The sequence below is a fragment of the Camponotus vicinus genome, unplaced genomic scaffold (genome assembly GCF_025532165.1).
Source record: "Camponotus vicinus isolate PSW18456_S1 unplaced genomic scaffold, iyCamVici1.0 SCAF_14, whole genome shotgun sequence".
Classification (NCBI taxonomy): Eukaryota; Metazoa; Arthropoda; class Insecta; order Hymenoptera; family Formicidae; genus Camponotus; species Camponotus vicinus.
In genome coordinates, this window is record NW_028141950.1 from 2,108,804 (window position 1) to 2,133,553 (window position 24,750).

At 41.3% G+C, this 24,750-nt stretch overlaps 1 protein-coding gene across 12 annotated transcripts in view; it reads right to left on the reverse strand.

The window, feature by feature from the left end:
- Gluclalpha (glycine receptor alpha 1) overlaps positions 1 to 24,750 on the reverse strand; it is a 91,282-nt gene that overhangs the window by 7,984 nt on the left and 58,548 nt on the right. For 4 of the 12 annotated variants that reach the window (XM_083087876.1, XM_083087871.1, XM_083087866.1 and 1 more), the window contains 6 exons: positions 21,173 to 21,240; positions 1,917 to 1,986; positions 1,167 to 1,320; positions 730 to 812; positions 448 to 582; positions 210 to 362 (listed from right to left, as the gene is read on the reverse strand). In XM_083087876.1, coding sequence (XP_082944002.1) covers positions 210 to 362; positions 448 to 582; positions 730 to 812; positions 1,167 to 1,320; positions 1,917 to 1,986; positions 21,173 to 21,240 — 663 coding nt within the window. Of the gene's footprint in view, positions 1 to 209; positions 363 to 447; positions 583 to 729; positions 813 to 1,166; positions 1,321 to 1,916; positions 1,987 to 8,044; positions 8,113 to 15,759; positions 15,828 to 21,172; positions 21,241 to 24,750 lie in introns of those variants that run through there. The other 8 variants (XM_083087869.1, XM_083087867.1, XM_083087864.1 and 5 more) reach the window with 4 other exon arrangements.

The window sequence follows — 24,750 nt, forward strand, 5'->3', positions numbered from 1 at the left end:
TCGAAAATCTACTTTGATTTCTATCTCAATGATTATATTTTATTTCTTGTTACCAATATTGCACTCGGCAGCTTTTGTAATTCTATACTTTTGTTATTATCAAAGAGCCGCCAATAAATATGTAAATATGCAATCAAAGTTTCTGGGCTGTCCGATAACATGCCTGGACATGTTCGCCGCGCGTTTAGATTAACTGTAATAATTTGTACCTAGTGACACTCGGGCAGGCACGGCGCTCTGATCCAGCCAGAAAGACACCCAGGACACGATAACGAGCATGCAGCACGGGATGTAGATTTGGATGAGATAGTAGCTGAATTCCCTCTTGAATAGCAGGTCCACTTTCAAGCAACTGTACTCTCCTGTTTTTTTTTTCGTCCAATAATCTCATCAGATTAAGCGAGTTTTCGTCTAATGTATTCTAAATGCAACAGCGATTCTACTTACCGGTGTTCGTTTTACTATTGCAGTAATCCGTGAGAAACTTCTCCAGGGTGAACCTGGGTAGGTGTAAATTCTTGACCACTTGAACGGGATCGCCTTCCTTCCAGAGAAAGACCAAGTCGTCCGTCGTCCATCCGTCTATCGGAGAAGAGGGAGGGGAAAGTAATTATTATTCCGCAAGTATAAATTCTCGAAAGTAATTATTATTCCACGAATTTTCTCGGTAACGAGGAAATAATACCAATTATTGCGCGTCAGTAACATCTGTTACAGCAAGTTACTTACAACTGGCCATGCGAAGTGAGCAAACTTGTCGGTCCAGGGGATACAGTTTCAGATTCATGGGACAGGAAAGCGTCAAGGATATCCTGCGTCAAAACAAAAAATAGATTCATATAATGCTCCGGCTCTAAAAAAAAATCCAATTCGCAGTATAACGAGAACGTGTTTGATTGCACACGGTACACAAGATAGATCTCTCTGGTGTGTGTACATTAGCGAAGCGAATTTCACAACATTCAATTATATGGAGAATGAAACGCGTGATGGATAATGTATTCTGCTTTATATCGAAGCGACGTGATTTAAATGTGAATCTGATAAACTTGTTGAAAAAATTCTGCGTTCAATGTTTATAAAGAAAAAAGCATTTGATCGATCTCTTATAAAAATTACGTCATCTCGTTGATTAAATCGACTCTGGCGAACGCTACGATACTCACCGTATGCTGTAAAGAACCGAGCCATTCGGAAAAATTCGTATATATACGTTGGGCATAATGATGTTGTGGAAATGACCTTCCTTCTCGTTCGAGAAAAACAAATCCGGCATCCAAACCCTCGACGCCTCCGTAAGAGTTAAATATTTAAGTCGACCTGCAACGGACAGTCGATTTTCAGTTCATGAAAAATCGGTGTACCTTGAGTGTGCGTCGCTCGTTAATATACAATTCGTGGTAAACACATAAAGAAAAACGCGCAATTTAGGAAAGAGAAGAGATAAAAGTGGCCGCTGTTAAATTTGCGTAACGATCGTTGCGCGTGAGAAGAAAATGTTATGACTCGCCCTTTACGCGATATAGAGAAAAAAATATAATATAAAAATGCTCTTTACGTGTAGAGATTCTCGTATATGATATTAAAGATACTTTGACATTTGTCCAAATTAAAGGGGAATGAGATTTCGGTCGAGCTCTTTTAATTTTCCACCGCAAAACGCGCGCGTTTGGAAAGAAAATATTATATATAGAATGCATTGTATGTATTCAACGTATAAAACTCTATTATACATTTTCATGTAGCAGCTAATATATTATTCTTACACTCGGAATATCATATTACATTCGTTGTTTCCACTTTTTCATATTATGAAATCTTCATTAGCATTAAAAAATATCGATCCTAAAAGTATCTCGCGCGAGAAAAATACAAATTAAGCATAAGTATAAAATATTTTATAAAAATTTACAAACCTCCAAAGTCATTAAACCGTAATCTCTCATCCAACCATTGTTCCCGAAATGTTAATTGTACGGAGTATTCCTAGAGAGAAAGAAAAATTGCGATTAAACAGAGTCCTGCGTGAGACGGCGGCGTGTTGTTTCCTTTTCTCCTTCGACACCCGCGCGAGCGATAGTTTTCCCAATTATAAAGTTTCGTAAAGTAAAGAAGAACCAACGTGCGAGATGAGAAATGAAAAGCGGCAAAAGTCTAAATCGCCAGAATCTCGAATCAGATAGCATTTATAATGGCAGTCTATATTCACGAAAGAAGAAAATAGATATTATGCAAATGATGGTTTTGCATTTAACCAAGAGACCACGATAATTACAATTTTATTTTTAACCTAATAATTATTATTCTTAGAATAATTCTCCCCGGTGTATTCAACAGTAATTTTGACGCGATGGGGAGACTTAATAAAGTTGAATAAATGAGAATTTATTTGTTATATGTAATCATTCTTTTCTTTCTAAAGATTCGATAAAAATATATTTTTGCATTAAAAGAAAAAAAATTATTCGCACGTTTCGTGAGAACAAGAGAATTTCTTTCTACCCTTATATATGTAAAATATTATTACAAAAATTGATCGTCAAATTCTTACCGTAAAATGATGATACAGATATGGATAATAAATTATATTGAAAGTAAAAAGATATTCTTAGATCGAGAGAGAGAATGTTCCGCTACTATTTTAATTAATATAATTTTGCATCTTTCAACTTATTATTAGCTCGAGATACGTACTCATCACGTAATTGACAATTTTAGCAGAATGGAAAAAGTAACGTAAACTATTGTTCCAATGATGATTATTTCAATGTCAGAATATTCTACATGATTTTAATTTACTAAAGATCTTTAATCTACTAAAGATTAACGAGATCAGCAACATTCGTCGATTCACATCTGCGAGATTAATCTCTCTTGGAGTCATCGCGATCGAAGTTGACTCGTCACGGATCGAGCCGGTACATGTAGATAAGAGAACATCACATTTTATCGAACACGATATGTCGATCCGTGACGACTATCTATCAACCAATACATACATGTGTCGAGAAATGTATCATCGCGGCAGAAGGTGGGAAGAGCGTCCCGGGAAGAGAACGAAAATACTCTCGTTAATGCATTATTGAGACCTACATCCGGGGACGCTTTTCCGCCAGAAGCGATCATGCGATTTCGAGGGCGTACAAGCATCGACATAACGGCAAACGTCAAACGTCAAACGGACGGCCGGTCTGTCGTTAAAAATATACTCCAATATACATCGCGCAGCCAAGAAATGAAGGAGAAGGAGGACCTGGGAGAGGAAGGGGAGGAACAAGGTGTGGACGAGAGCCATGCAAAAGCGAACACCGAGAGGAGGACCTACCGGATATCGTAATCAGATCAAACGCCAGAAATGTCACGGGCACTACAACGCAATCTGTTTAAAGCGATAAAGAGAGAAGGCATGCAGTTTGGCTCACGGTGTCTCGTGTTTCCCCGGCTCGCCTGCGATCATTCCTGCCCCCGGCGACGAGGTCCCGTGCCCTGTTTCCTATTTCAGAGAGGGTAAAGGGGGAGGGTGCGCTTCCCCGTCCTATATATACATATATATGTATATACACATATGTATATGTTTCCTTTTTATTTCCTTTCTTCTCGCTTTTTGTTTTCCCTCGACCTACCGACCGCCAATTTGTATCCTTCGTGCGGTGCAGTTTCGCTACGGTGTTTTTTAACGCGAAAACATTAGGCTCCGTTCCGCTGGCCCTTCTGTTCCACCTCTTTTCTGTGTGTCGTAGTGCTAGGTTTCGCTCCAAGAGCGACTTCACATTCGTGTGTGCGTGCGTGCGTGTACATATGTGTGTGTGTATGTGCGCGCGCGCGTTTCTTCTCCGCTTTTCTCTTATTAATTCGTCTAATAACGTCTGCTTTCGTTCTGTCGTTAATTTCTCTCAGCGACTAGCGGCCGATCGTATCCATTCGTATTCGCACGTATTTAATATCGGCGGTAAGTTTCTGAAAAATTGAGAAACGTGCCGCCAAACGAAGATTCGGCGGCCACCTTCCGTTCGTTTTCGCACACAACGCGTCGCTTTTTTCGTTTTCTCTTCTACCGATACATCACTACACAGAGGAATACGTTAAATATCGTATGAGAGATGCCGGTTTGTACTTCAAGGTACTTATCCTTCTCGTGTATAACTCGACGAGCTATCCTAGGAACTGTAAAACAATATTACCGCGACCACGAGATGCGTTTTTATATTTTTCTCAAGGTAAAAGCGATCGCTTTTGTTCGTATGAAAAAATAGTGCGCATAAAATGACGTCATAGACACACGTACTCGTCTATTGTACGTAGCCGTCGAAATAGGCAAAATATAAATCAAGTTGTTTCATCGAATAGACGTATACTACGTAGCTTATACAGAGCTCTATGTCGACCGCCACGAAATAAATCGCCACTAGCGTGGCAAGATTTTTTGACGTTCAATTTTATAAAAGTCGACAATAAAATCTAAAACGAGAATTCTGAAGAAATCTGAACCCACGTCTTTTTCGAAAAACTAATCACTCGAATTGCGAAGCACACATGGAACGAAATAAAAATGTGTGCAATTTGTGGAGAATTTGTACACCCTTTACAGCTCCTATCGAAGGTTTTTAAAAACAATCTTTGAATTATTTCATCGAATATTTCGCATCATCGAATATAGATTTATATCCAATGATGATGACGTAAAATTATAAATATCGATAACAGTGAGATATACATATCAGGGGAGGGGGGGCGGGCTTTGTACAAATTTTTGGCATACAAAATCTACATACAATGAATATCTTAGTCTTACGCTATACAAGAACAAGTGCAAAGCATCCACAAAATTATTTTATATAGTGTTTTCTATATTTAAAAAAAAAGAAAGACAGAAAGGAAGTATAACCGCAGCCCTCGAATTTACGTCCAACGATCCTCGTCCATAAGATCTAATATAACGGCGAGACGCACAACGAATTCCTGATTCTGTTGCACCATAAACACTGTTACGCGCGTAACAGCTGGGACTCGTAATTTTTCATTGGCTCTTGCCTCCGGTAAAGCCATTGCTCCAGATAGCCGTTGGGCTCTTTCGCGGGCGAAATTCTCGAGTTACGTGCAAAGGCAATACGTTTGGCGTTTAGCCGGCCATTTGGCGTAGCTTTTCTTTTTTTACGTTGATCGTCGCGGAAATGACGATAGTTACCGTCCCCGGAGAATCGTACGGGATATTTTTAATGTGTCTGGGATATACAGACTGCTCGGTGCGAAGGAGCACAACTCGATTACGCGAAGCGACGAAAGGCTAATTGGTCTCGATCTCTCACGTGCAAAATGGGTCGTTTGAGCGACGAAAAAGTATACATCGTCGTCCTTATTGTTCCGACAATTGTCCTGATGGCAATGGGATAATGGGATAACGTCGCGAAAAGTACCCCCGCAAACCCTCTATAAACCGCATTAGCTTTATTCCTTTAACACGTTCAGTGAAAAAGATTGGTGTGATTTTTATTTGTTGGTCAATGTTAAAATATATATTTTCTTTCTCATTATCAATAATAATTATTATAAAATATGTACAGTTTTATAATTGACGTCATCATAAATGTACTAAAATAGTAAACGAAATGTGCGATACAATTATTGCCGAGTGAAAGGGAAAAAAAATAATTGCGAGTGAAAAACATCTGTTCTCGAATTACATTTTTGCACGTTTAAATTATTTTAACAAGAAACAATTATTTTTATACGCCAATCGTTAAAACTCTTCGATCTGCCATCGTTATGTATTATTTGTCAATTTTATTGTCATAGAGGGTTTGCTAAAAAAATGAAGGGTCAATACTGCCAATCAGCTCGCTCGGCGATTCGTCCGTTTCTCTCACCGATGAGCAGCTTCACGTATTGAATTTGGTTTCGCCCAAGTGACGCAATCTGTTTCTTCATGTGTTCTTTACGGAGAACGGGTTTTGAATTTTCGCTCTCGTATCGCATCTTCGACGCGTATCATACAAATTACTTCGCTATTACCATCATATCTTTCAATATATTTACTCGCAATAGAGCTCTAACAGACGACATCATTCCCACGCGAATTTCACTCCCATCCTTTAGTGTTCGACGATATACATTCGTTCAGTCCACAAATATTTGTCGAGATATAAGCGATACCGAACGTGCTCGCGTACTTATATGAGAGCGTGATACAGAATGAAAGAGGGGACAGCGAAAAAGATGGAGAGACAGAAAGATAAAAGAGGAGAGAAGACGAAGACAGAGAGGAACGGAATTCTTGCAGGGCCTAAAATTGAACCGACCGACTTCTCTCGCGATATTCTTGCCGCCATACGATGAATATATGTATATACATACTTTCGATTTAATGATTACGAGCGTATGATGTCCGAACGACGAAGGTAGGGAGAAGGATATGCATATGTGAACAAGTATCCTTCTGTCATATGATGCTGGCGCAAGCGTTAACGAGTCTCTGAATCGTCGGGGCAGAATACTGGCCAATTATCCGACAGGTTTCGTATGACGGCCGGAGACAGGAAAATTGATGATTGAATCGCGAGTTCGAGCAGAGTCGTCCATGACAGGTTCCTCCCAAAACTGTATTTGGCAGGTATCAAAGTGAATCGACAGAGGAGTGAGAATGGTGTGACCCTTGCCGCAAAGAGCCATCGTACATATGTAACGCGCCGAATGTCACGTGAAAAATTAATCGTTCATATTTATTTTATCCCTTCGTTCAATTGCCTTATAATCAATTTTTCCCTGAAAAAAAATTTTATCGCTTTTTAAAGAACGCGATAAAGATCGCCCTCCATTCTCACTCGACTCTGGAGAAGTCGAGCTTCACTTTCATATTATAATTTATTTATGGAATCCCATCTCGGAATTCTAAGGACACTCGGTCTTATGAAGAGACAATTTTTTGCGCGCGTTGCAAGATTTATTTTTCCACGAGCGGGCAAATCCCGGTAATATACGACAATCGCGACGCAACGACGAGACAGAGATCCGTTAGTGTGTGCATACGTGTGAGTTTGCTATCCTCTCGTTCGTTCGGCGAGCAAACCTGAGGCCCTGCAACGTGTCTCGAAACGCATTTTGATTTGCATCGCGAACGCGTGCCCACGTTTCCTTCCCGATTGCATTCCGCCTCTTTTTTTCGCGGGCACGTCAGTCAGTCTCTCTAGCAAAAGTCCCAACAAGGCACAAGACGTGGTTGCAACGTACAGTCCATCGAACGTTCGTACAATCGGTATGTGACAGACAGAGCACCGATTGCACCCCGGATGCGGCGGCTTCACCGCGCCCGCTTCGCAGCCGCGGATTCTTTGACCAATTCGAAGTCGATTTTTCCTTCGCAGCAACGTGTCATCTCTCGTTAATCTCTCAACCCCATACATACATGTATACGTATAGCGTTAAAAATGTGCGACGAACTTTTAAGTCGAAACAATAGACGATTACTTGTGCGCAGCACCCTCGAGAGATTGTTAGCGATATAAAATTTACAAATATCCCGACACTCTCCTTTTTTCTTCTTTTCTTCTTTATTTTACAAGGAGAGACCGACTCCTAAATTGTCCAAAAATTCTGTCGATCAATGAGGGCAACGGTGAATCCGGAACATCCTGTATAATACCTATGCATATAGACGTAACATGACAGTCAACGACATTGAGAAAAATCAACGAGGTGCGATTTTGGATTAGCACATATCCATTGTCAGCGCGACGCACGTGAGTATGCATATATGTATATGTATACACGTGTGCAGAGACGCGCGCGAAGACACGAGATTTATATATGTATATATGTATACATATATATATATATATATATATATATATATATATATATATATATATACATACACATATATACATATATATATACATACGTATACATATGCACGTAATACAGATACAAGTACAGAGAAGTGCAAATCTTACGGCATCATATACACGTGACGTTAATATAGTTAGTACACAATATGTGAGGATATACAGACTGTAGGCCTTGTTGATGATTACTTGTATATTGCACTCACCATATTATAATCATCTATTTTGCTGATAGAGCGGAGAAAGATGTTGACGTTCACATTTGTCGGGCCATCTAACACGTCGACCGGGGAACAGAACAAAAGAAATCGATTAATTAAATCGGTCGCCGTCAACCGAAAATTACTTGCTTTTTTTTCTTTGCTAATTCGCTTTCGCTTTCATTTGATTGACTGAGATAATACAGTTTTGCAGTGTGAGAGTAGGGGGAGATCATCGATGAATGAGAGGATAAGAGGGGTGGAGATGATCGGGAGATCGTGACCGGATGATAAGATGATTCTTTGATTCTCATGGATCGAACGATGCTTCCGCCGATCCACAACCGAGCAAGTATAGACGAACGATGAAACATTATTACTTCTGTGCCCCGTGATAAAATCATGATCGAATTCTTCGCGTTATACATTTCGAAAAATTCTTATAATTGGATCAAATTATCGATTTCGAATTAGCGTTTTCCTGAGGTAGATTCGTCTCGTGAACGGGGACGAATCGTTTTTACGTAAAGTCAATTTATATGAAACACTCTTTCGACCTTTCATTATCTTGCCACGAGGCACAGGATGCACGTGGTGATATCTCGTTACGCGTTTCAATATGTGACGTGTAAAAAGCGTATAAGAGCTTGAAGATGAGCTTTGGATATATGCCAGAGAGATCGTGTGTGAGATCGATATATAAAATTTTAAATAAACGCGCTATACGACATTTAAATGGCATGGGGTGTGATGCGATGGGGCGAGTTAGAGGTAGTTGCAGCGATTTAACGAGCGTGCGTATTTTTTTCTCACAGCACGATATTAATCCGATTAACATCTCACGCAAGTTACTTTGCGGCGAACTACGCATCTACGGTCGAAAAAAAAAAAAAAAGAAATTATCTTGCAAGCTAGTACAGATTAATTCAGACTTGCGGATGATAATAATACTCGGTGCGTACGGTCTCTCGCGGGAGCATTATACTACCAAGACGGGATAATATTCAACGCTAAAAGCGACGATTATTGATCCACGCGCTTCGCCAAGCGTAAATAATCCCATAAGAATATAAGTAAGGAGAATAGAATCGATGTTTTACGCGTGGTACACGAATGTACAAAAGAGCTATCGCTTTGTGTCTAATCAGTATGGCGAGCGATAAACGTACCGGTTGGCTGAATCTTAAAAGAAGGTAAAAGCGACGGAATGTCCTAAATATTTTATTAAAAATACGAAAGAGAGGAAATATATATATAAGCGAAATAAGGCAAAGGGGAATAAAATTCGAAATAAGAGAGCAACGTTTCGTGAAAAAATGTGAGGTAAGATGATAGATATTCGTATTCAAAATGAGGGAAAAAATCGGCATCTCGAAAATGCCATACTCGATGAGTCGCATAAACATTCGGGAAAGAATGCGTTCTATTGCGGATTTTTAGGGTGATGATCGAAGCGATTATTAATCTTTTATCGTACGCCCTTTCAACGACTGTTCGTCCCCGCCCTCCGTAACGGATTCGACCAGGTATCTCTAGAGGGTCGACCCTTAATTAATACAGAACAGGTCGGATTGAAGGCCAGATTGTCGCGACTTCGCATCTTTCGCTTCTCTCGTGGACGCTGCTCTCTCGGACGCGCGAGATACGTCCTCGCCGATCGTCCTTGTCATCGTCGTCCTCGGCAGGGGAACATGTAAGAGAGGATTCTAAAATCCCATTGCCATTCTCATGTTACACGATGAGATAATCGGTTATTGATTGCTAATTAATTAATTAATCGGCTTGATTTCGCTCTCAGGAGCGAATCGTCCGCGATTATCGTTTCACTTAGAATCAGAACTCTTACTCTGCAACTTGTAATCGTTCGTGTAAAATTCTAAAATGACGTCATTTTGTTCGTGCCTGTCAACAGAATACCTCTTTCACGCTACGTATAATGGAAAAAATACTAGTAGTAGTAGTTTGCGAGGTAATATTTCACCAGGCGTTATCGAGAGAATGATTTAATCGATATTACGACGAATACAATAGGCAAAATAGTCACCAGAGTTCTTTTGCATTTCCGCATAAACATAAAATATGAGTTATATTTTACATCGCCTGTATTTTTACCGAGATTTATATGTTGTATTCCTTGTAGGTGCGTGTGTATGTGCCTCTTAATCTGCGGCTTAACATTGTTTAACTTGGCACAATTTCTCTTAAAAATTTATACGTATATTTTTATGAAGAACACGTAAAAAACGTTTTATTTTTCTCACTCACGGAATCGCAAAACGTTCGTTTGCGTTCCAAGATGTTGAAATAATAAATACGTCCATCAATAAGGGAAGACAGAAAAAGTTCGATAATTAAAAAGTCAAAGGGGAAAAAATGTGAAGCAAACACGTGAATCAAACGTAGGTGCAAACGCTCCGCGTGTATGTCTGTGTGCGTGTGTAAAAAAAGATGGACGTATCCTCGTGAAGGAAAGAACATATCGATTCAACGGAATATCCGTTAAATCTTTGACAAGCCCTGAAATACAATTCTTTTCGCTCCGTTGACGTCCGCGAAACATCGATTGTTGAAACACCGCTTGGTTTTAAACGAACCGTCGAAAAGTTGCGGACCATCAATTTAACGTTCATTAAAGTTTATTTCAGAAACGCATCGCCCGCGTGACAATCTCTCGGGGGAGCTCGTATATCAAAGCGAAATTCTCTCAACTCGCATCGCAAATTCGCGCGATCTAAAATATTTCGGGTACAAAGACACGCCATATATCCCTGTCCCCGTCATAAAAGGGAGATAATTCAGACCAGGTGTGTATCTCGATATTTTTCATCGTTGATAATAAATCTCTCTTAACGGACGCACGCGGTTCTCTCGAAATATCGTTGTTGCGAGGTACGCTTTCGGCTCGTCCTTATTAAACGCCGGACAGATCAGGAAATGTTTTGTGTCGCTAATTGGCGAATTGCAGTTGCATTAAACGCTCGTAATCTAATAAGCGGACCTCGGATATTGCTGCTCTAGCGAGGTTCACAGAGGCTTCTCCCTCGTGCGACATTCGTGGATTGCTGGAGAGCGATTGTTCTGCATTTCGCACCGATTCGAGCGTGTAACGGAGAAACGAATCAATCTTTTATCGGATTCAACTTTTCTCTTTCCTAGAATCTGATTAATGATGTACGAAATCTACTTTTCTGCGATATATTTTCCTCTTCCCCGAGCTTTAAAAATATGCACATATATATATTTAAGAATTATAAATATATACATCTTTCAAAACTTAAATTGCAATTTATAGCACGCAAAATTAGCATAAGGAAAGAGATGCAGGTCGCTATTTCGAAGTCACATTAGAGTTAGAGAATTAAATTATTGTTGCTGCACGTAAACAATTAAGTATACATCAAATGAATGCGATAAGCTTCTCAGAATAATTCTGCTTACGATGGTAAACAACTATGTCGCGTAAAATTCTACATCCTCTCGCGATAACAACGGAGGAGCCAATTATATCGCAGAGATGTAAATGTACATAAATATTTACGACACAACACTGTTGAGATAACAAAATTGAGATAACGTAAGAGCAAGAGTTTCTCAATTCTATTCATTAGATCTTTAAAAACACAATTGCATTAATTTTTGTGAATTATTATCTCAACAATTAATATAAATAATTAAGCATTTACATGTGTGCTCTAATATTGATTAATCTTTTTTTATTATTATTTTTTGTTAAAGAGTCTCTTTTTATTTTCTCCAACCAACCGCTCTCTTTTTCTCTCCCTTTATTTCTCTCTCGTGTTTTTTTATTATGTTATCTCGTATCAAATATCTATTCTTCAGCCATATCTCGCGCGATAAGTGATGAGGACATCGATGCCGATGAAGTGGGCTTCACGAACGGCAACATTCGAGTACCATTAATGAGAAAAGAGCCATGCGGCAATTAACTCGAGAGATGAAGAAAAAACACAAGTATATCGCAGATTGATGAAATCAATGACGTAATTGGAATTTTAGTCATCTTAAGAAACTTTCACGGTGTAAATATATACATTACCGTTATATGTGACGTGTATGTATATTTTAGAGGATCGAACTAATGGAACTACTGTAGTCAATAATGCATACACGAAGTATCGGCTACTGAATAAATTACTCAAACGTCAGTTATACGAGATAGAAAGAGAGAGAGAGAGAGCAAGAGAGATTCGGTCATGTCTGATAAATCCTTAACGTCATCATCTTTTCTCGCACTTAGCACGTGAATATTTGAATAGCGGTCTGTAACGTTGGTTAATCACGGTGGATCGATCGGTAAACGAACAAGCGAACGGCTCAAAGTGGAACGGACTTGGGTGAAACGCGCGTTGGTAATTGCAACTCTATAACGAGAAAACCGCGACAAAGTCGCCTTTCGCGTCTTGTCGTTGCACCCACGTATAATTGATTGGTCCCAGGCTTGTCTAATTACGCTGCTTCCGACGACGACGTACGTCATCATCGTCGTCGTCGTCGTCGTCGTCGTCGTCGTCGTCGTCGTCGCTGCAATTGGCAATTCGCGGTTAATCCCGCTGTTGCCGCGACAGCACAATGTCACGCCACCGTTTCCGCCGAAAGACGTGCTCTTGTTCTCGGTAATCCTCGAGTTATTTTCCGTCGAATGAAGATACTCGCGTACGTCACGTTCTACGACATTATTCCAAAGGTACACTTAGTCTGACGCTGCTCGTCTGCGAGTCGCTTATTTTAGAAAAATTTCACGAGAAAAAATTACCGCAACAATATTTAGTTACGGATATATTTGTAACGATAATCTCGACTCTTTAATTAATTGTAACATTTCGTACATTCGTCTCTCACGACGCGTCTACTATTCTCTAATAAACAGCAGAGGAGAATCTGAATTCCTGTAGGTATTCTAGGCGCGTTAACGAGGAGAGAAATGAGAAATGTGTGTTGAATGTAAATCTTGCGGCTCGCGCAAGCAATGCGGCTCTTGAAAATTTGATCCTCGCAATTAAATCGCGATTGCATTAACCGTTGATTCGCGCTAGTGATTACGCTGCCGACGTGACTTGCGCTTTCGGGTTTCCCGCAATGATTACGAGAAAGCTTTCGCCGAGATCATTTCCCCTCGTTGCATGAGTAAATATATCGCACGAGGTGTTTCATTTTCATATAGATGGGCTTAACAGGTACAGCATACAGAGATACGTTTTTTGTGTTAGCAATAAGAAAAAAAAAGGTCATTACCAAGAATGAGATAAAAAAGGTTGCACACTACCGCAGAGTTTTGTAGCAGCACGAGAATGCCTTAGCGAGTGTATTGTCGCATGGTGCAGTAAAAGATCAATGAGTAAATCAACGGTACATCCGATAATGTATGTACGTGTGTGTGTGTGTGTGTGTGTGTGTGTATGTATGTACGTGTACATGTCTTCTAAATTATACAGGATGTTCTAAAAAGGTATGTCAAAAATTTAAGGAGATATTCCTCACACCTGAAGGATGAAAAAATGTTATATGGATACAGGTGCGGAAATGCTTATTTCAGGATTAATTATTGTGGACGACAATCGTTTAATTAGGCTTATTTACATTTGGTTTTAATGTGACCTTGAATATGTTACAATAAATGTTGAAAATGTTCACCATTTTCCTGAATACAAGCAGTGACACGTCGACGCATCGATTCACGGACACGTTCAAAAATGCCTGGCGTACAGCGGATTGTCTCGTCACATTAAAACCAAATGTAAATAAGCCTAATTAAACGATTGTCGTCTACAATAATTAATCCTAAATTTTTCCTTGTGCAAGTAATACAGCTAACAGTATTTTCAACATAACTCCTGAAATAAGCATTTCCGCACTTATGTCCATATAACATTTTTTCATCCTTCAGATGTGAGGAATATCTCCTTAAATTTTTGACATACCTTTTTAGAACACCCTGTATATAGATTGCGTAATATTCTACATCCCGCGCGTATACATGTATATACATGTGTGATAGTGTGATCGTGTCGGTGTGTGTCGTTGTAATATTGCGAAAAAGATAAAGAGAGAAGGAGAAACGAAAAAAAGAAACATGTATGCGGAAATAAATGAGAAAATGATAGAGTAGATAAGACGTAGAAAGAGAGAGAGAGAGAGAGAGAGAACGCGCCAGAAATGTAATGTATGTAAATGTGTGATGTATGTGTCTGCTGTATTGCGAGGCACAGCGTGTATGTATATAAATATATATACTTAGCGTTAAAGACCCAACGCGAATAAACATAATCGGAACAAGTCAAAAAGAGACGAAACTCCATCAAATCATCTACCACACAACAGCAGGTGAGCGATACTATATACTCTAATGGAATCTCGTAATTACGCACAGCACGACGCTAAGTAGACTAAGAAAGATCGTGGAAGGAATACACCGTACAAATATTCGTCACGGGAGAGCCAAGATTGCGCCGAAATGAGAAAAACAAAATTCGAGAAGCAATTTGAGAGAGATAAATAAAAATAAAATATTATCAAAATTATGTTCCTCTTTCCCCTCGATAAATATTAAAAACGGAAATTTTCAAAATTACTCCAATCGCAGTTTTATTCCGCTTTGCGATAAACTTTAAACTCCTTTTATGCGAATAACGATTGAAAAAGCGATCTGAAATATCGGACCAATAGCATATATGATACTAGCGTTATTTCCATAGTTAAGTTAGTATCGTATTCCATTATCATTTCCCTTCATTCTCGTGCGATCTGAATTTTGCGAAAATGCAGAAACGCGTATCCTCGCCAGTCATGCGTTTAGTATCGAGTTTAATATCAACGGGCGAAGGCGGTGGGAGCGTCGTGCTATTCGTAAGTCCCAGCTCATTCATAGACATACAGAATAGATACTTGCTTAACGTAGAGAGAGAGAACATGACGGTAGGTGGAGTTACAAAAGAGCCACGAGAGCGGCCCTCGAGATACGCAACGGGTGTTTTGGTGTTTAGCACGGAGGAGGAGAAGAGAGACACAGAGAAGTAGAGAGATTGAAAATGTGTCGTCTATACATCGTGAGATCAAAAAGGGCATTAGGAGGATACTATACAGCGACTTAATGGTAACAAGTAAATTAACGTGTGTCACGCACAAGTGTTTCCCACCGCTGTCGGTGGATATTTCGTCTTCGGCGAACTCGGGATCGAAATTGTCGCGACTTCTTTCACTCTCGACATCGAGACATCTCGTCGAGTCTCTCGAGTCGGTCGACGTCAAATCCAATGCGATTAATCGGAGAATTTGTATTCGTTATCCGGAGCTATTTGGAGATCTCTTTATTTTTCTCGGGGATGAGACTCGCAATTTTTCTCGCGGAAAAATCGATCCCAAATTCGTCCAAGACGAATCCCGTTCGCCGGCAGCGACGGAATCACCTGTGCGTCGTGTCTTCGCATCGCGTGTAATCGTTATACACCCCCGCAGCGCACGAGGCATCCGTGGAACGCACGCACGTATTCAGCGCGTAACCGTTTGTGCGCCAACGTGCGTTACGTCGATGTACAATGCACAGAGAGCTCCCTTAGATCGTATATGCGCTGATTGTAAATACATATGGTAATGTAACACCCAGCATTAGGTATGTATGTACTTGTGTACGGTATACAAAAAAGGAGGCACGTGTCTGTGTGTCTGTGATCACGGGGCGTTGCATTCTTCTTTTTTCAACTTACCATGGTAACGTCATCTATTTTTGAGATACTTCGAACAAATATGTTGACGCGGACAACCGCGGGCCCATCTAACATGGCAAACAGAACAAACAAAATTAATCAATCGCTGAGCAGCAGTCAGATACATCGAGAAATAGAGATGTGTGCGTGTGTGTGCTATGATGAGAAATTGAGTCCCCTTCGACCACCTGCGCGACATTGGCGATGAGTCGTGAGACGCGCTTAATGTTATCTTATTCGAGACGTCTCTTATTTGAGATTTTTTATGCAATTTTATTCCTTTATCTCTTCGTTAGAATTTTATTCTGTCTCATATTTCGTTTCTTTTTCTTTTTTCTTTGTCCTTTCAACTTATTTCGTCGCATTTCCTTGTTCCGATCGAACGAATCGGCATCAACACCCGACGGGCGTTCCAGAGCGCTTATCACCGTTAAAACGTAACGTCGCTGATACAGCGAAAACGTTTCACCGTGATTTTAAAACGCGCCGATAAAACTTGTCCCGAGTGGAAAGCATATTGTTTTAACAATCGTTTCACGCTCATAATCGCGTTTCTCGTATAATTCACATATATTTCCAGGGTAATAAAGAAATATATCGCTTGCGTTAAAAGCCCTTTCGCTTTTAATTTCTCCGTCGCATTAACCCCCAAAATCAAGTCTACAGCGTCGTTCAGCGAGAATTCATTTCGATAGACTTCCTTTCTCTCGACTCTCGAGTTTCTTCTACATTTTCCCTTCGAGTTTCGCGTTATCGTCATCGAGCGGTCGGTTTCCCTAACTTGATTTATCGGATTTTTACGCGGGGACGAAAACCTCGGTCACGTCGGTCGTTTGAAGGAATCGCGGCCGCGGAAATAATATATGACGTACAGGAACGCGCGAACGTTATTCCGAGGAATTTGCGGAATATCGGTCGCGCGATACCGCGAAACGAATTCTCTCGTGCTATCTTGTTTACTCGTACGGAATCGACGCTATCCGCAGATGGGTGGATGGGCGGATAGGTAGGTAGGTAGGTAGGTAGGTAGGTAGGTAGGTAGGTAATAACCGGCGCGTCGGGGATAATCGATACAAGCGGGACGAACAAACGACGCGAATCACGAGATACGGATCAAGGGAAGTTAAATAAATTGCGCCCGCCACGCGGCACAATCGAGCGGTTAAAGTATGAAAGATCGGATAAGCGGAAACGCGATGAAAAATCGATGACAGCCGCCGCCATCGTCGTCGTCGTCGTCGTCGTCGTCGTCGTCGTCGTCGTCGTCGTCGTCGTCATCGTCGAGACACATCCGACGAGGCATCTGTCTCGCGTCAATGTCGAATTAATCCGATCTCTGGATCGAATCTGCTTGTTTGCGATTCGACAGAGCGGGCGATGTAGTCACTGGTTTATATATGCGCGCACATGTGACGATTTCTCTTTTAAAAATTCCCCAAGGTGCAAAAACCTCGCGAAACTTGGGAAATACAGAGCGAAATTGAGAGATGCAAAACCGATGAAAATATTCATGCCGCGAGGGAGAGCCGAAACTTTGTTTGCCCGGACGGCGCGTTTCGATCATCGTTTCTTCTTTCGCGAAAATCCATCCCGAGGACGCCAACAGCCCCGGAAAAATTGAAAATAGCGCGCGACGCGGATACAATAATACAAATAAAAAAAGATATTCGCACGGGGCTCGGAGATTTCTCTTCGCTCTCTTCGGAATCTAGAGCCATCCCTGTCCGCGCGATATATTATCGAGCGAAATTTCCATGTCGCCATCACGATCCAATTAGCGTCGAAGCGAGAGACACATAACCGTGACCGCCCTTTCAATATGCACGCACAAAAAATGCGACGCACGTTTAACGTACAGGTAGATCGATGGGATGTTAAATCGCGATCGCGGCAGGAACATGCAATTCCAGAGCTGGAGGAGTTTCGAAAGTGTATTAATTAACTCTTCGAACTCGATGCATCGACGACGCATCGACAACAACGTTAAACGCCTTCGCATCAATCTCCAAGTTGCGCGACATTCGACGCTATTAGAAACCGATGCCAGGCGTCATATGGCGCACGTGGAAGAGACGAACACACGATGGACGTTATTACGGAAGAGGGAACCGGAATAACAAGCGATCCGTGTTTATGGACGAATACACTTCGACATTGCTCGTAGACAATCGATCTATCTTTCGCGCGAGCGAAGAAGAATGTCTTGTTTAAACTATTTCGAGAAGGTGACGATGTGTCTCTCCCTCGCGAACAAAGTTACTTTTGGGATAATAAATATATCTCTCGAAAGTTATTCTCATTTAAGAATCGACACGCATCAATTTCAAAATTAACTTAGCGATGACGATTAATAAATTCGCCGCTTTCCCATTTTATTATGCACCTGTCTCTTCGAGATCGATCGAAACTAATTTCCAAGTGATCGAATTGCGTCTTACTCCAACCGGAACCTGTACATAGTCAGCGAAATAGCCCGGCGGGCTATCGACAGCTATCGGAAGGGCGATTAACGGCTCGCGGCGTTGCAGCGTCATTATCAGCGTTTAGTCGCGTTTAACCGTCAACGACGCGCTTCTCGTGCGTTACGTCATCATCGAGAAGAGTCTTAATCCGTCCGCAGCAGCATGAACGAGCCAGCCGTATCGTCCTGAGCCATACAGAGTGTTTGCGTACCATTCCGCCCTACATGAACCAGGACAAGACGTCGGACACGCGGTGCTCGTCGGGACGTCCGGTCGGGTCGTTGTCGTCGATATCGCGCCGACCCATTTCAACTATTTTTATAAATTTCGAATTAGCTCTCGCCACGTGGAACAGAAACGTGCTCCTTTTTCCGCGAGCGTAAAAAGCTCCAAATCTTTCGCGGGATAAAAATCAGCGCTTGTTTGAAAAGAATTATCGCACTCACGAAATGGTTGATGTTATTTGTGAGATTGATGCGTAGACAACTTTTTCACGCAGATAATGAATACTTATTTTTCTTTCTGAATATCCTCAATTTTGCTAATGATACCAAAAATTATGCGCAATTGCCTAATTAGAAATGTCTGCAATTAACCGATATATATAGATATATATTATACAAATTATTCTTTTCTCAATTTTCTGAATAATTCATAAAATTAGGTATCAACGAGATTGAATCACACTTGGGGTACTTGGAAAAAAGATGAGTGTTTGTTATATTGCGTCCGAAATTTACAATAATCCAATTATTAATGTAATTATAATTGTGTATTTTATACATAAATTACAATTATACTAATAATTGAAGCATTACAAATAATTTCGATAACAAATACTCATCTCTTTTCCAAGTATGCTAATATGATATTCAATCTCGTTAATAACTAATGTTGTGAATTATTCAGAAAATTGAGAAAAGAATAATTTGTATAATATATCGGTTAGTTGCAGGCATTTCTACCAAACTCATTATATTCAGAAATCTTTTTTCGGTCATCTCTAAGCGATATCAACACTTTTTAGATAATTAATAAGTACAAGTTTTGAAAACTGAGTAGAAACAAACATTCCCTCCCAAGTTCAAATGATAAATTCTCTCTTGTCGTAAAGTAATAATAAAGGTAGACTCGTTTATATACTTTGACAAAAAGCAACCTGCTTTTTGCAGGAAGCGAAAATATATAGCTTCTCCAGTTTAAGTTTGAAATTTAATTATTATGTGACATGCGACACCATTTGCAAAAATTTTTATAATAAACAATCGATCGGTCTCTAACGCGTATAATAATATAGTAGCAAATTTTTTTTATCAATTAATAAATTTATCTTTGTATGTGTGGCGAATGAAATATAACGTTCGCTCTCCTTCAATGATTCCGTTGTAAAAATTAAAGTCGAGCATCCGGGAGAGCATCCCGTACAAGCCTTTCGACCGATCGATCGTCCTTTCGTGAAATCGCTCTTTGATCTGGCGAGCGGTGCGTTTTACACGAGGGAGGAACTCGAACGCACGAAGAGGCCTTCCTGACGGCAAGCCTAGCACGTTCGTCTCACATAGAATGAACGAAAGTGCCGGAACGCGTCCGATGTAACTTCTCGACGTGCACTTCCGGTGCCCGAGCGGCGACGTGATATACGTGTAATCTCGTTACCTATGTGAAACACAAGTTTCGCTCCGCGGTGTCGACAAAGTGCAACGGGCCGGCCGATCGTCCCTCCGCGAAATCGCGTTGAGCGTCCATTGCGAGCATTGCGAGGAAACATGTTTTCAAAGTTTTTCTCCGAGCCTGACATAAAAGCCTGATAGACGTGTCTCGAGTCCACGTCCTGTGTAGCCTTTCACACATTCCTCAAGTGTCTCTCGAGAAGAAGTTTCTCGGAAAGAAAAGGGCGCGTGTCGTCTCGGGGATTTCGCGTTACACTCGGAACTCACAATAACGTTCCGTTCCGTTCCGCAATAACGAGAAATAAGATTACCTTTGGGGCAAAAAGGCAGAAGAGAGAAATGCTCCTTCCCTCCCGTAATAATTACGTTGCTCGGAGATCGAGGCACGTAACGGTCGGAGGATTAATAGCGGCCGCGTTACGAGCGAAGCCGAAATAGAGTTCCGTCCTTGTATCATATATGCCGTGAGGTCCGAGTATAATCGCACCCCCCAAAATTTCCCCGCCCACGCGTCACTCTTGGCTCGAGTGTCACTCTTTCATCCGGCCGCTCCACGTTCGTCCGATGGTCCGTCCGTATTTCCAATGCGACGTAACTAACATACGCAAATAAGCTGGAATGCCACATGCCTGCGTCTATGCTATAGAGTGCTAGAGTTTCTGGGGTGGGTTTCTCGGGCGCTTTGGTTAAAGGTGGCGGTGGTGATGGTGGTCAGTTGTGTGGACGTGGCGTTCTCCCTCGGGAAGAGACTGCTAGCGATGGCGGCTAGCAACGTGACGAGGCGAGGGGACTAGGAGGAGCTAGAGGGCGAAAGAGCGCGGGGAAAGGAGGACAAGATGCTTGCTGATCGGCACTCTGCTACGTTGCTGCTCTCTACTACGTTGCGTGTGTTGTTGCTACCGCTTTTGCCGACCTGTTTGCTCTCTTCGAGGAAGTATCGAGCTCGTCGTCGCCGTCCGCTGCTGGATTCTATCTCTCTCTCCCTCTCTCTCTCTCTCTGGGATTTCATTCTCTCCCTCTCTCTCTCTCTCTCTGGGATTTCATTCTCTCCCTCTCTCTCTTTTTCTCTCACACACTCGTTCGATTGCGAAACCAAGACCGCCTAAACCTACTTTTGCGCCTACTGCATTTTTGCAAAGTGACAGAGACAAAAGGGGGTTAAAAAAGGGGAAAGGGGGAGGAAGTTTGGGGAGGTTAACCGCGTCGGCAAGAGAAGAAAACGGCGAATTGCGGCCGGTTGCGGTTTTCAAAAGGCTTGGCTTGATTAGCGTATATACTTACCATCTTGATGTCACTAATTGTCGCAATGCTTCGCACAAACAGGTTTACCCGGACAATGGCCGGCCCATCTAAGGGCAAAAACAATACAGCTCCCTTTTAGTGAGTCAACATTTCTGGTGGCTTACATACTCTACTGGAATGTGCCCGATATTATCTTTTTACCGCGCTCTTGGCTATTACTTAAAAGCGATCCCGTCGAGTCACAGAACTGATTTGAAGGAAAAAATTGGTGCGTAATAATCAAGAATGAGCGAGAAAGTGTATTCGGACCGTTATGCCGAACTCGGTTGAGATCTAAGTCGCGGAATATTGTCGAGACCGAAGAATGATCATTCTGGAAGAGAACTTTACCTCTATTTTCCTCGAGAACCGGCTCCAAACATTAACACAGGAATCACGTATTGAGGAAGCCGGAAGGGGGGGGGGGGGGGTAAACGTCTCTTTCTCAGGAATTTGAGATACGAAAAAAACTGCGGAGTCATGAAAAGAGATTAACGCACCAAGTATAGCGATTTGCGAAAAAAAAAAAGAAAAAAAAACAAAACCATTTATCGCGAAAAGTTGGAAAGCGCCATCGAGGAAAATTGTGTAAAAGTTCTGTTTCGTCATTTAAACGCGATAACAAATTGCGGGATCGTGACTCACGTGAATTACATACCTGAATCGTTCTCGCGTGAGGATTTAATCTGAAGCGATATATAAGCCTTAATCCATTCGCGCATCTCAATGGCATAATCTCGATAAGAATTATTTTCGCTTTCGATGACAGTCCGATGAAAGGTGCGATATACATATTGCGAGACGTGTATTTGTGTCATCTAGCATTGTAACGATCTAATTATCGCAGCTAATTATCTGTTAATTACGAACGACGCGTATATCCAGCGTGTATAAAAGGACTCGACGAGCGAGGATACGGTGAGTTCGCGAAGCGTTAAAGCCTTCTTCCGGTATTTCTCGGTTATACGCGTGACTCAACTTGCGTGTGCGCTCGCTCGAGATAATTTTGCGTGTTAAGCAGTACGCGTGCGTGTGTCGTGTTGGCAAAGGTGCTCGTTGTAAAGGACGAAGGTCGTTGCGAAGCGCGATAATTCGCGTCGATATGGCTCGACTCGACTCTCGACACACAATGTCCCTTCCCAGGCAAAACTGACCCTTCGTCTGCGATACGTCGACAACGTTTCGACGCGTTTCTCCTCGTCCCCGAAATCTCATCCCCGCCGATTTGGCGTGACGGGTGTCCAACGCGAAATCCGGTCGCGGTCTGCCAAATCCGGCCGCGGATGAATCCCATAACTGCATCGGATGACATGCCGATCGCGAGCCAGGGACTCCAGCCAGATCAATGCTGCGTGTATGTCTGTGCGTTTCTCTCTCTTTCTCTCCCTCTCTCTCTCTCTCTCTCCTTCTCTCTGTTTCTCGATATCGTATCCACATGTGGCTCTCTTTCCGTTACATGTGTGTTAACACCTGCTCCGACAAGCGTTCTCTCACGCCTCGCCCGCTTAACTTTCGATCGTAGGACGACGATCGAGCCGTAATGTAAACACGAATGTAAATATGTACATAGCACGTACGTATCATCTCGATAGATTTTATTTTGATTCGGTTAATATTTACCGTGCGCCACTGGTCCTTATTTAGAAGGCACTCGAGCTGTCTTGCCACACCTTATACGGTCGTATTGGAAACGAGCTAATTGGATCAGAATTCGAATAGGATGTGCAATTCCGAAAATAAAATATAAATAAAAACGTATTGTTTTCGAGATGTAAGAGATAAAAATATTAAGAATTTTTTTTCTATAAAAAAGTATTTCTACGTGCGTGCGTGTTATATTTCTTTTTCATTTAACGTTAACAAACATGCTAAAATTTTCCTCAATTTTCCATCCTGTAAAGCTTTTAATTGACAAATAACACATACACAAGTAAACGCGCAATTTTCCGCGCAAGTTTTCATTTAATTACCGAGTAATATGGCCGTCTTTGATGGCTCGTTTAGAGCGATATTCAATCTTTATTCATTATTTTTACCTCGATGCAAAATTTCATTCGCGCACGATAATATTTGTCTGTTTCCTTGCCATTTCATATATTCCGTGTATTTATACTGGCATGACTGGCGTATCTAGATCAAACTTTATATACGTTTGATTGAAAAGACGAATTCCTTCCACCATCGTAGCGAATTTAATCGTATAACTGGCATGATTAATCACCTAGTGTAGTTCATAATATTCGGCAATGAATATATCATTCGTGCAGTTGCACGCTCGTACTTCCTCCTTTTCCCTCCTATGCCAGTTATGAATCTTCCTCGAGTCACTTATGCTCGTTACATCGCATACAATAGTCGGTATTCGGTCCAGGTTTTGCTTTATGCAGACGGAAGACGCGCGTAAGATACAATTAATGTGCCAACCACAAAAGACGCGTGTGTAATGTTCTCCCTAATGTGGCGGTTTGCCATTGTTTTCATCCCACAGACTCAATTCTATCTCGAGGCAACTAGCGGTAATAGCGACATTTTCCTACTATACTTTTCCTCGCCTATTTTAATTTCTGTAAGATGAGCCAAGAGAAACATTGTCTTTTTCATACGATCGCGAAAACATGTCAGGAGCAAGCTGAACGAAAAGTGATATATTCTCACGATCTATTTGTAAAAGGCGATCGAGTTTCGTGTACAAAGTACAAGAGTTACCAAACACATATGCATTATGCAACGAGACTCCTCGATCAAAATAACAACTATAGTTTTCTGATCGAAAGCAAATGTGTTTGATAAAAATATCCTCCGCTCGTTCGAGTTAATATAAAATACCCTCGTAATTTTTTTTAAATACATCAAGTGCTGGAAAAATAAAAAGAGCGCAAATCGAAAACTTGTTTAATCTACTTTTCGTCGAGAACCGGCTCAAAATTAATTAAAAAATTACATGTAGCAGATGCGCAAAATCTCGAGTCAATTTGTATACGTCTTTTCCGAAAGAAGTCCATCCAAATCGCGAGATAAATTACCATCTTCGCGCGACTAGGAGACCAGGAGAGTATGTAAAATGCCTGTGTAATTTTTTTTTTTTTATCTTACTTGCCCACGCGTGATCAATCGTGGGCGCTTATTCGCCTATTGCAATAGCTCGAGTCAGTTATCGCAGGTCTAAGTAATGCAAGACATTGGGCGAAAGATTGAACGACAACAGTTCATCAAGATTGTAAATCAACGGCAATGGCAGACAATGCGAAGCAAAATAGTGTGTTTGATCGATATTGGTACCGCGCCATTCATTACACCGTTACACACTGTAGCGTGTTACAGGTAATTGTAGTCCGAGCGCAAATACAGATCCGCAGACTCATAAATTATACATCTATCATTGCCCAGCGCTCCCAAAGATTCATGGAAACGCATAATTTTCGGCCGACCTAATTTCCGTCCTTTTAGCTAAAAACGTCGTATCTGTTATCACCATTTTCTTGCCGGTACCTATAGTTTCCGGAACCAGAAAATTCATCTATCGCAGATACGTTTTTTCAACTTGAAGAGCACCATTAACATATTATTAATTTATGATG